A 15,453-nucleotide genomic window follows, 5' to 3' on the forward strand; every position below is an offset into this window, starting at 1 on the left:
AACCAAACAAACAAAAGCCAAGTACAGAACCAAACTGCTAAACTGCTCCAAGTTATACCACAGTTACCACTACTCTGTCCTACTATCAGATTTTCATGCTGGGGGCCAAGTATCACCTATCCTCCATGGTCTAGTGCTCAATTCATCAATTTATGTTATACTAATTCCTATCCAAGCGTGAATAATGAAATAAAAATCTAAGCTAAATTGACTAAAGCATCCATTCAAGGATCTAAACGAAAAACAAGTAATAGCATGTTATATCAAGTACATTATAGCGGCATCACCAGCTCCACAGAGACTGCAGACCACTGGTGTACAGAGAACACGAAACTGCAAGCATTGATAATAAGAGCGGCTTAACTGTGCATGTCACCTGTAACAACTTGTCTTCCGTCTTTTCTATATTTTATCTGAGCTTGTTTATTCCGTAGGAGAGCCATTTCTATTAAACTAGACACAAAGTTACGTTTTCAGATAACACAAGCAAGACATACAACCTACTAACTAACAAAGACAGGAGCTTATAGAAAACATCATCATAAGCAAGCGGACAACAACACACCCAGGAAACAAAGAACATAAATCTTACATACACGGAGATAATTATATCTTGACAAGTAGACTATTAAATCAATCAGCATACGTAATATTAAACTTTGTTTTCAGCTAAAATTTGGTTTTCATGTGTCAAACAAACTTAGCAGCATACGCATTTACACAAGAAGCCGATACTAAAACTTATTTCTTTACCTATTATTTCCCCTCATTAAGAAACTGCATCTTTCCTGTCAAGCAAGACAAGGCTCTCTTTGTACCAGTCAACAGAGCAGACCTCACCTCTGGACATCCCGAGAGCTTTAAATTGTTTGGTCAGAAGTTCAAGTGAAACTAACTCATGGCTATCTTCAAGTTCCAATACCACCTCACCATTCCTCCTAAAACACAAAGCATTGGGTAGACTTCTTTCCGGACCTTGTGGACTGAGAACAGTCAACTTTGTCCATGATTTCTCCTCTCTGTGCTCTTTCATTAACCAGATATCAAGATAACAATTAGGCTCGCTCTTACACCTCACAAACAGAGCAATGGATTTTTCATCTCCAGAAACACACAACCTCAAGTTCATTGGCTGATCCAAAGTTAAGCACTTGGGCAACATTATCTCCCCAAATGACTCACTAGCCACATCAAATGTCAAAACAAAACAGTCACCGTCGGCCATATGATCAGCCAGCCAGTGAAGTACCCCATTGACGAAAACCCCATAACACATGTCAATCACAGCACACTGAGGCAGAGTACTAGGCTCTCCCCAAGAGCCCTCGGCTCTGACAACCTTACAGTTATCACAAACAGCATCATAACCCAGACCAACTGACTCATCGAACTCACCGTGTGTCGAGGCCCTCACAGAGGGCTCAGGAAGGACCAGAAACCTTCTTATACTAGGGTTCCATGCAACAAAGGTGTAACTGACATCACTCAAGTCATCAGCCAGCAAAACCAACCCATCACAAGTTCAGAACTACCCGCAACACTAAAACACGGATTGATCCGTTTTTCCTTGAGATCAACTGGAAGTTCAATTTTGCACTACTCAGTAATAACACGGTTGTTATCACAATGCAGAGTAAGATTCTTCTAGAAGCCTAGATATGTAAAGAGGGGCATCGAAGAAAGTAGGATGGAGTAAGAGAAGGTTTTGTTGATTGGCATTGAGGTGGGTGCGGATAAAGGATGGGTGTTTGAAGGTGGAGTTCCATGGTTTACAGACAGAGGTGAATCTGACGAGGGATTTGGTGGGTAGTTTGATGAGGATGTTGGGTATGAGTTCTTGAGGGAGAGATTCGAGCCAATTTGTGATGACATTAGAAATTGACAGACGAAGCTTAGAGGATGATGCAGGGTTTATCAAGAGAGACTTACCTTCATAGTAATCGTCGTCCGACATCCTAAAAACTGAGGGTCTTCTTCTGTAGACGATGACCTGAGATTGTTAGAGGCCATGAACCAAGGGAGTAAGAATTAAAATATAAATTTTATTTGGAAAGTGATTATTCGAATTTAAAAAAAAAAATCAACTTCTTGGTTTTGGTGTTCTTAGAGGAGTTGGTTTGTAGTTCTGTGTTTTTGTTTACAAGATCTTTTTACAGATTAGGATTAATGGTCATGCTTCCGTCCTATAAGCATCAAGTATGCTTTCGGTTCAGCCTCATTCTGCAATTCTGCACCTACTTGAAGGAGGGAGAGATTTCATTCTTCTTGATTTGTGTTTTATATCAGATGGTTTGTGTTGTAGGAGGCAAATTTTCTCGCTTGATTTGTGTCCTTCGATGTATCTTGATAAAGAATTTAATGTTCTCTGGCAATTTGGGACCAACGGGAGCAATTTCACCTCAATGACTATTATCTCAATCAATGAAGGATGGGCAGCTACAGACCACAGGAGTTTACTAAACTTTAGGAATGATGCCCTCTAGATTTTGGGTACTCACCATATTAATTAACAACTTCTCTATCTTATGGACAGGGCAAAAGCTAGCCATTCCTATAATTTTGTGAACATATTTAGGACTACTTGGATGGTAGATTCTCTATCAAATCTACTACTTGGATGCAATATGATTATCTTCACAATCAATCCAAGTCGATAAATCGGCTGGAAGCTAACAAATGTGAAAACGCAGTAAATAAAATACAATAAAATAAAAATAATTTTCCTATGTATCTGCAAAAATGGTTGAGCTAGAAAGTAAGATAATTAGACACATACAGAGGATTATCTCTAAACTCTTCTGCTAGTAGACACATGATAAATAAACTCCTCACAACTCAGACTACTCCTTAACCGGTTTTCATACAGCAGTATTACTCTGCATCAGGGTCCAACCTTCTCTGGATAGCAGCAGCAGCCTAAAATGAACAAAAGGTGCGACACATTAAAGTCAATAACATGCTTAGGCATTACACCAAGGCACCAAAAGCTAGTAATCTCTACCTCAAAGTTTCCAATCTTGTACTGGTAGGCCATCTCTTCCCGCAGTTGAGCTTGCTCCTTCATTGCTTGCGCCTGGCAATCAAAATAAAATTAAAGACGGAATGAAAATTGTACGATAAACAAGCTAAATTTATGACAACAAAAATGAAGCAGAAACTGACCAGTCCACTTTGCATAGAACGCTTCAAAGCTTCAACTTCTTCTTCCTTTTGTTTTTCACGGACTCGCATCATTTCTTGCCTGATAGACAATAAGTTGTTATTGGCACAATATTTTCTAGAAGAAACAACCATAATTCATAAATTGCTAAGTCCAAAACCATTGTCATATTCATATCCTTCAACAAAAAGAGTCGCCTAGACCAACAATCATTTTGGTGCATGCAACTGCCAAAATCATTATTCCTACCACAAATGCACTGATCAATAAGTGCTTTTACTGTCATGTCAAGCGATTGGCCAAATAAGAGACTATATTGCTTTTCTTATGTCTTTCACAGACAGGCTAATGAAGAACTTTCTTATGCAAGAATATTTTGAAAGAATTTTCTCTGTGAATTCAACTATAGTAAGCTAAAGAACATAACACGAGTAGATGAGACATTGTTATATGAAAGAAAATTTTATATTACACTATCCCTATAATATTTGAATTTACCAAACATCAAGTAGAATAGGCAGCCTGATTAAATCTAATTAACATAAAAGAGTGTAATGAAGCATACCTTCGCACTTCCTCATCATTGAATACAACACGCTCTGTTTGTCCAACCTTCTTAATACCTTTTTTCATTTCCTTTTCCAGTTTATTCCTATAATAAGCGTCAAGGCTATAATACCTGCAATTTTATTAGTTAAATAATTACTTGTCATTTCATGGTTCTAAGCTACATAGTATTGTTTCAAAATTTTGCAAGTCTGCTACAATTTCTAAAGTTTCCAGTGAGAAGAGTGCAACAACCTAATCTATAATTATGTATGCCATGACAGATGTAAACATCCAATTTGAATTTTTTTTGTTTTCCTATTATTTTGATAGCCTTCTAAATGCTAAGAAAATTGATACAAGACACATCCAATGACAAGAAACCCAAACAAAAAACACCTCAGGAACATGAGCTAAACTTGAAACTTCACGGGACAAAAAATGCCATGTTAAAACAATTAAACCAACTAAAATTTACATCATGGGCATGCAAGTGTGGTGCAGCATCCAGTCCATAAAACAGCCTAGAAAGAGTTCTTACCCTTAGAACAAAATGGTGAAAAATCCAAATTTATATGAAGGATAGTTAACTTAAATTAGATAGCTATATATTTCATGCTCCTCTAAACAGTAGAAGAAAAGTAAGGGAACTAAACCCTAAGTCCAGAATAAGCTGTTAAGTATATAAAAAGAGGCTTTGTATAAAATTAATCTGACTAATAGGTATTTAACTTTCACTGAGGATAAGTTACATAATTCACAAGAATACAAAATCTTCACTTAACTCCCCAGTCCCCACTAAAAGGAGTTGCATCATTTAGACAGGAAGAAAACTGTATCAGCTATTTCATATCTAGAAAAGCTAAAACATGATGAACAAACTAATAGAACAGAACACAAGAACCTTACTTTTTGGAAGGGAATGTAGCAGTGTTGTGATCTTCCATGAACCTAAAAGAAAAAGGCCACAAAAAAAGGGGCTTCTCAGCTCTGAATGTGAAACTAAAATGCAAGAAAGGTAGCAAACTCCAGTCACCTTATCACTAAGCAATGCACTGACACGAACTTAATCAGAGGCCAAAACGATAAGAAGAAAGACAATGCATTCCACTCAAAAACACTTACTGTTTGAACATCTGCTTCTCTTCCCAATTCGGCAGATGCTCCAGGTTCACCTAACAAACACAAAACAACTGCTTACACTTTTGTAACCAACACGTAACAGATTGATGCCAAGAGAATAATCACAACCATAACTTTTAAAGAACAATGCCATTACCTGTTTCACTTCTGCCAACCATGCCGTAAACTCCGGTCGCTTGTTCCTGTACAATAGTAAACATCAAACTCACAAACTTTATCAAGCCCCTCAGTCAAAATTCATTCTTTACTCATACACACTCTGCAAAACACTTAAAACTGCCCTAAACTATTTTACTTTATACTTGAGTTACACAACAATTCATATATACCAGTAAAAAAAACACAATCTTAACAAAATTTACCACATATCAGTCTCTCTGATGATCCCATACTTGCCCCAAGAATCAGTTACCGCCCCCTTTTTACCTTTCTCCGTCTTCTCCTTCTTCCTCTTCTTCCTCCTCTCCTTCTTCTTCTTCTCATCTTCCCTCTCTCTCCTCCTCTTCCTCTTCTCCTTCTCTCTCCTCCTCCTCTCCTCTTTCTCCTTCCTCCTCCTCCTCTCCCTCCTCTTCCGCCGCCGCTCGCTCTCGCTACCCTCGCTCACCGACTCCGAGCCCGAATCCGAGCCGCTCTCCTCATCGGACTCTTCCGAATCCGAATCCGAATCGTCCTCGCTGCTGCTTCTGTACCTACGCCGCGACTTCCTCTTCCGCCTGCGGCGCGCGCGCTTGTCATCGTCGCTCGATTCGGAGGCTTCCAGGGCTTTTCGTCTCGATTTGCTGCGCCTTGTGTCCTCCCCGGAGTCGGAAAGCTCTATGGATTTGCCGGACTTTCTTACGCTTCCGTCGTCTTTGTCCGGGGTTTTGTTTGACTTCTCCGGAACGTCGCCGTTTCGATCTTTGGCCATTTTGGCTGGTTTAAACAGAGACGGAGAGAAGGAGAGGTCAACAGAACTCATAGTGTCTTCTTAAAAAACAGTGTGAGCTTTGCAGTTCATAACTTCATATAGAACAAAATTTGGCCCACATAACTGGTACCCTTTATTTTTTCTTATTCAACAATTTTAAGTAGCTCTAATTTATTGTTTGATTCGTTTGGTCTACTAGCATAAATTTCTCGAAATATCACTACATGTCTACATGTGAGTCGATCGATTAGACTCATTATAATTTATTAATGGTAATTTCTTTTAATTTGTGTCGGTAAATTATTCATCAATGATTCATTACCTTAGATTCCTTATAAGTAGCTTATGTTGATGAAACCTTTGGTATGTATGTCCATTAAATTGGAATTGAAGTGTATCTCTTATATATTGGTATTAATGTTGTTTGGAAATGAGTAATATCATATTTTCATTAAAGGCTTATGCCGATGAAAATGTCCCCTTTTTTAACATAGGAAATTAGGAATTGTATTGGCCTACTGGGGACTCATTGTAGAGAGTAGAAAGAAACCACAAAAGACATGTTGAATAAAATGTTAAGGTAGCTGGTAGACGATACACATTGGAATAAAACTAATATATCGAACACTTACATAACCTTTGATTTCATCATGTAAAGATTAAATGTACGAAAATAATGATAACGCCTGGTTAATTAGAGCGTTAGTAAAATCAACTAAGAGAACTGGTTTTGGGATGAAAATGTTTGTCCAAATCTCCAAGTGGAAGGAACAACGTTGTAAAACACTAGGGCTTTTCCATCAGCCAAGGTGAGCTTGAAAGATAGTTGCTGGTTTCTCAGGTCGATGCTGCTTTGCCAATTGGCACCCCAATTCCTATGCATCGGCATCCATGTTGATCTTCTCATCCTCGACCCCCTTATCCAGGCCCCCTTCACGGCGCCGCTTCCGCCAACATTCGATATCATCACCATGCTGAAACTCGATTGCCCCTTCAACGTGAATCGGACTCCTCCTCTTCGTTTGCAAGCCACCCTTTTATTTTCATATGCATACGTACACATCAATTAATTTCAGTATTATGAATCGTAGAATGTTTAAATACTAGCCAACTATATATTTTGCAAGTTTTTAATCAGATTAGTGGAGTTACCTTCTGTAGATCACAGGAACAATGCCTTCATTGCCTTGTCGTGCAATCTGAAGGAAAGCCGGCATAGACATGTCGAAGTGGTGGTGAGGGGCGTTGCACCACCCTCCATTGTTGTTTGGGGGGCAGAAATTGGTAGCTGATACAGTCACTGCTCGTCGTTGAAGGCACCACTTTGGATCTACCTTATTGTTGCACATCACTTGGTAACAAGCACCGCATGCCTCGCCACCTCTGAAAAGCATGCTACTTACTGCTGCTGTGTTTACTCCGAACGCCGCTACCACTTCATTTTCATAACCACAAGCTCCTCCTGCATATTAAGTCAAATATATATTTTTTGTTAATATGGAGGAAATGAATGATTAAGCAGTGTTCTCTTCATAATATAATTATAGATGAATGAACTGTATTTGAGATCGAAATCAAAACTGATAACCAATTATACTATATCATTTTGAGCAATCATCGAACCCTAAAAGCTTAAGTCTAGCTAATTTGTTTATTTTGTATCGAGGGGGACCGATGAGCGATCTCCAACTTGGAGTGCAAATATATATACATCTTTCCATATCTACGTACCAAAGGTGGCAGGGTCCTGGTTGACCCCATAGAAAGTTGCATGAGCGCTAAGCCAACCTTTAGCTTGAGCTCCATTGATGCCCTCCAAAACTACACAAATAAAGAAGATAATCTGCCGAAAAAGAACACTGAAAGAACCTGTAGCTTTCATTCTCTCTGTCGACTCACACACACAAGATCGAAATCAGTTTTTATATTTGTTCTCAGCAGCTAGCCAAACTCTTCAACTTGGTAAGTTTTATTGAAGAAGCTTGCTTCCATTTATAATGGATCAAAGAAACACGATCATCGTCGGTGAAATAAATAAACCGATTTTCGGGAGATTTTTGAAATATAGAAATCGATCAGTAATCACAAAACGCGTTCCTTCACGTCCTATGAAGTACGGAAAGATATGTACATTTGGGAATGACGGTATTCATTTCAGACACTGAAGAACATGTGCATGTGAGGTATATAGTAGGAAGCAGCTACTGCATGCGATCTGTTCTTAAAGTCATATGTCGGTGATTTGTTGCCTTCTGTTTATGTCATATTATTGCATGCTGCATATATTGGACATTAAGGAACTATACGTACGTACACTACTAGAAACATACTCCTTTACCCTTGTAGAATATTGTAGTGTTCTACTAAGAAAAACCGGAAATTAAGATGATCGTTTGCTCGCGATTGCAAACACTAAGAATGAGTGCTGAAGCATGACTGCTTGCAGCCCTCTTTTCTATCGGGGTTTGCCCTATATAGCTTTTGTTGTTTTGTAGGGTATTTTCTTCCGGTTCATCTGTTTTGAAGCAATGTATGACATACACACAATTGTGTGTGGTGATGGAAGGGTATCATGTTATACACGTGGGGCTGTGGGGGTAGTTTGTGGAGAAAAATGTTGCTGCATAGAAAGATTTTTCCGGTTTCTTCTTCTCTTTTGCCCTTTTTGGCTAATGAATATCTTCTTCAGACCAAAAAAAAAAAAGAATAAGTGGTGAAGCCAAGTATCTGCCCAAAGTCATCTTGATTCTTGATGTAGAGCCACTTAATTGATATCCTCATGAACAAAGCGTACGGCATTTGAACGATGCAAACCATTAGCTCATTTAACGTACGCAATTTACACGATGGAGATAACAGCTGAAACTTGGAAGTAATGTCAATTCCCGAATTCAAGTTGGATGAAACTTTATAGAGATAATCTTGAATAGCATACCTAAATATTGAGTCGCTTATGGTAAAAATGTTGAGTTTTTTTCACCAACAGTCCCTCAACTCTGGTGTACCTACCAATGTGATACCTCAACTCTTAATCGTACCAATGTGATACCCAGACTCTAGTATTGCTATCATTGAAGTACTTCCGTCAGTTTTTTTCAACTTTTCCGTTATCTTGGTGACGTGGCAGGTACGTGAGGCCCACAAAGAGGGTTAAAAGACAAAATTAACCTCATCTGAGAGGAGCAATGTTTTTCCCGCCCTTTACCTTGAGAAAGACACCCAACAATTCCAATTTTGGCGCCAATTTTCACTCCATACTCCTTAATTTGTGTCTAATATCTAAACTAAAGAACTACCGCCAACCAGTCGACCACAATCTGATAAAACCTATATCAATCTCATTTTCTATTTTTACCCTAGCACTTGTTAAACTAACAGAATAAATATATAAATTTATATGGAACATCTCATTTCCACAATCTCATAAGAATATAGAAACACATAACTTAACGAAATTCAACTACATGTACCATTAGTTCTTACAAGCAAAAATCATGGCAGATCAACATAAAAGGTGGCAACTAATGGTACTTAAACATGTATTTGAATTTCGTTAAGTTATGTGTTTTTATATTCTTATGAGATTGTGGAAATGAGATGTTCCATATAAATTTATATATTTATTATGTTAGTTTAACAAGTGCTAGGGTAAAAATAGAAAATGAGATTGATCTAGGTTTTATCAGATTGTGGTCGACTGGTTGGCGGTAGTTCTTTAGTTTAGATAAGAGACACAAATTAAGGAGTAGAGAGGGAAAATTGGCGCCAAAATTGGAATTGTTGGGTGTCTTTCTCAAGGTAAAGGGCGGGAAAAACATTGCTCCTCTCAGATGAGGTTAATTTTGTCTTTTAACCCTCTTTGTGGGCCTCACGTACCTGCCACGTCACCAAGATAACGGAAAAGTTTAAAAAAACTAACGGAAGTACTTCAATGATAGCAATACTAGAGTCTGGGTATCACATTGGTACGATTAAGAGTTGAGGTATCACATTGGTAGGTACACTAGAGTTGAGGGACTGTTGGTGAAAAAAACTCAAAAATGTTTGACCGAAAAGTGTGCCAAAATTGGAACTTCACTCTGTAATTTCAGAGTGAACCTTCACTCCGAATAGGAACTATATATATATAACCTCTGTTGTACAACCTTTGGCATATGTAAGTAAGTTAGACCAAAAATCACATAATATATACCACCGATATCGCGATAATGTTCATTTGTAAATAGTCACACCCTACTCACCAAAAATAAAAACAGTCACTACCCTTTAATATGATGGTGGGACTCTTGCACACCTTTAGGCTATGTTTGTTACCCCGGATCAGCTGGGATTGGATTATGGAGTGAAACATGTTAGTCTGAAACCTATGTTTGGAAACACGCGGGATTAAGCTTTAATGAACTTAGCTAATCTGCGCGTCTCTTATTTTCCGGATTACAGAGAGGCCCCGATTTTGGGCGGACTCTCTAGCACACGTTTCGCCCTAATCTTACCTCGCCTCCTCAGTCACTCTCACCTCGCCTCCTCATTATCTCCTCGCCTACTCACTGCCTCATCGCCTCCTCACTCTAGATCGCCCTCACCTCGCCTCGCCTCCTCACTCTAGATCCGGCTTGCTTCGCCTCCTCACTCTGGATCCTCCTCGCCTCGCCTCCTCACTCTGGATCACTCTCACGTCGCCTAGATCACTTTGCTCACCAGGTTCTCTCTCTCTCTCTCTCTCTCTCTCTCTCTCTCTCTCTCTCTCTCTCTCTCTCTCTCTCTGGACCATCATAGAGAATGATTCATCTATTTCTTGGCAGATCCCCGAGCTCTTGTGGTCCTTCATCCCGTGCATCGTCGTCCGATCCAATTGCTTGGTACCATCGTTGACTCATCTCCAGTTAGTTCTTAGTCTTTATCTTCCATTGGAAATGTTTGATCTAGTTATGATTTGGGTTATAATTTGGTTTCTGATTTGGGTTATCATTTGCTAAACTAACTACTGGAGCATCCCAGACTACAGAGGTTAATTGTTAACCAACTCTTAAATAAGCCAGAACGTTTACATAAGGTTATCATATATATTTTTGATTTGTGCTAAGAGTATCAACATTTGGAAAGTGTATAGATAATGACTTCCATTGATCAATATAATAGAAACAAACAATAGCATAGACGTAAAAGCTTTAAGATTAGGTAGGAATAATCTATTTGAGTGCTGAGCTAAGTACTCCCAAAGAAACTCTTTATATGCTACTGGAAATTAACCGAAAAAGCTGTCTACAAAGACTCCAAAGATAGCTAGATATATGTACTAGGTAACAACCAGTCCAATAAACCTATGATAAATGAATGATAATAAAGATCCAAAATAGCAGGAATATACAAAGACAAAAACAGTAATAAATAATGATAAACTCCCAATTTAGCAGTCTAATTCATTTTTAGTTCTTACATCAAAATCATTATCATAAACCATGGGATGTGCTCTTGATTTCTAAAAGTTATAAGGATGTATAATCCAAACAATTCCCCCCATGGAATATCAATCAAACATGGTACAAGTTGTCAGGATTTTGACAAAGTTGTCTTGAGAATGAACAATATTGAAAATAAAATAGTTTAATCATGGTCTGTGTTATATATGGATGAATCCAATGAGCACCTACTGTTTGAGAATCATTCTTCAAACATGTTGAAACACTAGAGCTGAAAATACCCAGAAAACAGTAAAAGAATTTCTTTTTTAAAGGACATATCCCCAAGTAAGGCTTGCATAAATGATTGTGGTTTTATAAGGTTCCAAAGGCAAAATCATATAGCAATGTGTTTTTGTTCTTGCAGGCAAATGCCTTTGGCAGCATGATTACTAGTAAGAATTCTGGAACTAATCTCAAATAATGGAAGTCTAAACCCTAATAACTGGTTTTTAGTTAGCTCTAAATAAGAATAGCCTATATAACTAAGATGGGTTATGAACAAGGATGCAGAGGGAGGGGTACAAAATGCATGATATAATCACCCTATATATCATAGAGACTAATCAGGCTATTAACAGGGACAAGACATAAAACAAACAGATTTTTCATTTAACATAGAAATGAAACAAATAGATTTTCCATTCTTAGTTTGGCTTTACATTTAATTTTTATTTTTGTTTTGTTGGATTATATAAATAGATTGGTCCTGCTCCTGAGATTCAGTTTTAGTTGGTCTTCACTTCAGTGAAGGTTTTTGGAAATTTAAAACAAGAACTTCAGTTTGCCAATTCTATTCATTGATTAAAAAATAATTTCAGCAATGTATAAATATGTCTTGTATCAAGAACTTCAGATTGTGGATAATGATTGACCTATGTATAAATACCTCTTTGACAGGTGTTACCACCAATCTCAGCAGTAGCAGAAAGAAGGCACAAAACAAAAACAGAGGGGTTTTGTGCATTTCAGACAAAGACAAGAAGCTAAGAAGGTAACTACTGGATGCATTTCGATTACTATGCTTGCTCTAAGAGCTATGTATAACTACTGGATATGGTTTGTATGGTTTAATTCTACAAACTACAGGTTTTTACATCAAAAATTATAAAATTTGAAGTCTTGAATTCTCCACTGTTGCAATTAGTCTTTGGGGGTAATTATTCTATCAGTAGTGATTAGGAATAGATTATTATGTTCTTTTTTATGTGAATAGTTCATTGATTATTATGTTCCTGTGAATATTAATAGATAATGGATCGAAGACAAATTTTGTTGCTCTTATTGGTGGTGTTGTGGCACCTACAAACCATGTGTGCTTGCACTATGCTTGTGCTACAGTTGTTTAATTTGAGGAGAAGGCATGCTGAAAGACATGCCTTAAATAATCGTTCATTGATAAGACATCAAACTCGTTTGACTTATTTAGATAATATCATAGGTAATAGTGACAATGAGTGTGTAAACGAATTGAGAATGGATAGAAGGTGTTTTGGTCTATTGTGTGAATTGTTGCGCACAAATGGGAGGATTAAGAATGATGGATTGGTGTCAGTGGAAGAGCAAGTGTGTTGTTTTATACATACACTTGCCCATCATGTGAAAAATCGTACGATTAGAGGTAGATTTTATAGATCTGGAGAGACAGTTAGTATGTACTTCAATTCAGTGTTACAAGGTGTCTTACGATTGCAAGGAAGTTTGTTGAGGGTACCCGATCCGGTTCTTGCTGATTGCACAGATCCTCGATGGAAGTGTTTTAAGGTTTGTTTATTATAGGGATTTTAGTTTTTTTTTTCAAGCATGAATTATACCTTGTGTCAATGCAGTTCATAAACTTAATAATGTTTTGTTTTAATAGAATTTCTTGGGGGCACTAGATGTGACTTATATTAGAGTACGTGTGCCTGCAAATGACAAACCAAGATATCGAACAAGAAAGGGTGAAGTTGCTACAAATGTGTTGCTGTTTGTTCTCATGATTTGCAATTCATATTTGTTTTACCGGGTTGGGAGGGTTCGGCATCTGACTCTAGGGTTCTTCATGATGCAGTCACTAGGCATAATGGATTAAGAGTTCCCGCCGGTAAAGCTATTAGGTTTAGAAAAAAAATCAGATTGTTTCCTTCCCTTGACTCACACTAATAGAATTTATATTGTGGCTATTAGGTTATTATTACCTTGTAGATGGTGGTTATACGAATGGTGAGTGATTTCTTGCACCATATAGAGGAACAAGGTATCATTTATCAGAATGGGATGGTAGAAATTTGCCTAGGGATCATGTGGAATACTTTAACACGAAGCATTCAAAGGCAAGAAATGTGATAGAACGTTGTTTTGGAATGCTAAAAGGAAGATGGGCAATACTAAGGAGTCATTCATTTTATCCAATAAAGACACAATGTCGTATAATTACAGACACAATGTCGTATAATTACAGACACAATTTGATTAGGAGAGAAATGTATGTGGATCCGCTGGAGAATGCAGTATTTCCTATTGAGACGCAAAACGGGGAAGATGTTAATATAATTGACAACGTTGAGTTTGAATTATTTGCTGATTGCTTTATTTGATTGATTTGCTGAGTTCTCAATTATGCTTATATGGTTATGTGCTTGCTTTGTCTTGCTTATTTGCTGATATGCTTAGTTATTGTATGTGTGCTCAGTATGGAAGGTGGTGGTGATAACTCTAAACACCAAAAAAGCCGCAAATGGACTAACTTTGAAGAGGAATCTTTGTTGAACATGCTTGATGCAATTATTGCTGGTGGACAACGTTGTGATACTAGAACTTTCAAATCTGGTACAATGATGAAAATAGAGCATGCTCTGAATGATTTATGTCCTAATTCCAATTTGAAGGTGAGTCCACACATAGAATCAAAGTTGAAGAAACTTAAGAAGGATTATAGCATCATCTATGACATGATAAACAAGAGTGGATTTGCATGGAATGATGTTAAAAAGTGTGTGGAAGTTGATAATAATGAAGTGTGGGAGACTTATGTGAAGGTAATGATGTTTATGCATGATTGGCCATTGAATGATGTTACTTGTTTCATTTGATTTCTTACTGATTTTCATGGCTGCTCATTTGGTTGTTTCATTTTCTTCATATGCCATAGAACAACAAAAATGCAGCAGGCTGGAGAAACAAATCTTATCCCTTGTTTGAGAGACTAGCCAACATCTTTGGGAATGATCGTGCAAATGGTAGTGTAGCTGAAGTCCCTACTGAAATGGTGGAGGATCATAGCAACAACGGTGATGGGGTAGATCTTGATAATGACACAAGTCTCATGTCAATAAACAAGGAATGTCGCCAGCAGTCCCAAGTCAGTAAAAACAAGAGGAAAAGAAATGATGAGGATCGAGTCATGCTTGCATTGGATAATTTGTTTGCAGAATCTGGAAAAATAATGCAAATGGTCACATATGCTATAATGAAAGGTAATGAAGACCGACATGATATTGCTAAGGAACTTGAGGATATGAGACTTTCTATTGATGACCAAATTAAGGCCGTGGAATATATCTTAGAAAAGCAACAACATATTTATGCGTTCATTTCCTTACGTGGTGAAGCAAGGAAAAGATATGTTGAAAAAATGCTTGCTGATGTTGATGTTGATGCTGCTGCTGCAAGGGCTGATTTTCGATGCACTTAGTTTCTGACTATACACTTTTTGGGGGAGTTGCCGCCTTAACACATGTTGGACAAACCACCGAAACAAGTTAGTTGAGCTCCTTTTGTATTGTTAGATAAACATTCATGTCTTTTAACTTGCTTGACATGTAAAAATGCTAAATGAGAATTCAACTTTTAATGATGGACTTGTATGTGTAAACAATTACTCTATTTTTATTTTGGTGGCTTATGTATGTATTAATTTGTCGCTTACTTATGTATGAACTTGTAACTTATAATCATCAAGGTCATTGTAATTGACAGATTGTTGGCTTGTTTGTGGATATCATATATTAGGAAATGTGAAGAATGTGAGAAGGTTGTTCCATTGTAAGCCAATTATTACAGGAAATATGCAAATCAAGAAGATTGTTTATATGAACATGTGTTATTAATGAAATATTTTGTTATTATTGAATAAGACTTGTTATAATCCAAAAATTATTTCAGTAACAAAAATGATTTAGTCTGGTGGTTCGTCAAACATGAGACTAGATTATTTTGCTAGTTCTGTTCGTTAGTCCGAGACTGCACCAAACATG

General features: G+C 37.5%; 2 protein-coding genes and 1 pseudogene across 2 annotated transcripts; all 3 read right to left on the reverse strand.

Moving 5' to 3' along the window:
- Positions 1–740: 740 nt before the first annotated feature.
- On the reverse strand, positions 741–1,954 carry LOC126787073 (putative F-box protein At3g16210; annotated as a pseudogene).
- Positions 1,955–2,609: 655 nt separating this feature from the next.
- Positions 2,610–5,797, reverse strand: LOC126789154 (vicilin-like seed storage protein At2g18540). Its single transcript, XM_050515248.1, has 8 exons — positions 5,212–5,797; positions 4,986–5,031; positions 4,832–4,881; positions 4,616–4,657; positions 3,726–3,839; positions 3,163–3,241; positions 3,002–3,073; positions 2,610–2,916 (listed from the first exon to the last, which is right to left on the reverse strand). The coding sequence occupies exons 1-8, from the start codon at positions 5,754–5,756 to the stop codon at positions 2,872–2,874; spliced, it is 993 nt and encodes a 330-aa protein (XP_050371205.1). The 5' UTR covers positions 5,757–5,797; the 3' UTR covers positions 2,610–2,871.
- A 666-nt stretch (positions 5,798–6,463) lies between these two features.
- On the reverse strand, positions 6,464–7,638 carry LOC126789161 (expansin-A12). The gene is made up of 3 exons (XM_050515256.1): positions 7,488–7,638; positions 6,909–7,218; positions 6,464–6,790 (listed from the first exon to the last, which is right to left on the reverse strand). Exons 1-3 carry the CDS (start codon positions 7,636–7,638, stop codon positions 6,472–6,474), a joined length of 780 nt encoding a protein of 259 aa, XP_050371213.1. The 3' UTR covers positions 6,464–6,471.
- Positions 7,639–15,453: the final 7,815 nt, after the last annotated feature.

Source organism: Argentina anserina, chromosome 3, assembly GCF_933775445.1.
Source record: "Argentina anserina chromosome 3, drPotAnse1.1, whole genome shotgun sequence".
Taxonomy (NCBI): Eukaryota; Viridiplantae; Streptophyta; class Magnoliopsida; order Rosales; family Rosaceae; genus Argentina; species Argentina anserina.

Excerpts from the sequence above, each read along its gene's own strand:
- LOC126789154 (XM_050515248.1), bottom strand. The coding sequence starts at position 5,756 with ATGGCCAAAGATCGAAACGGCGACGTTCCGGAGAAGTCAAACAAAACC. Across the intron at positions 4,882-4,985 it reads GGTTGGCAGAAGTGAAACAG|GTGAACCTGGAGCATCTGCC; the intron begins GTAATGGCATTG and ends TGTGTTTGTTAG. Across the intron at positions 2,917-3,001 it reads ACAAGATTGGAAACTTTGAG|GCTGCTGCTGCTATCCAGAG; the intron begins GTAGAGATTACT and ends TGTTCATTTTAG.
- LOC126789161 (XM_050515256.1), bottom strand. The coding sequence starts at position 7,638 with ATGAAAGCTACAGGTTCTTTCAGTGTTCTTTTTCGGCAGATTATCTTC. Across the intron at positions 7,219-7,487 it reads CCAGGACCCTGCCACCTTTG|GAGGAGCTTGTGGTTATGAA; the intron begins GTACGTAGATAT and ends CTTAATATGCAG. Across the intron at positions 6,791-6,908 it reads GTTCCTGTGATCTACAGAAG|GGTGGCTTGCAAACGAAGAG; the intron begins GTAACTCCACTA and ends TGAAAATAAAAG.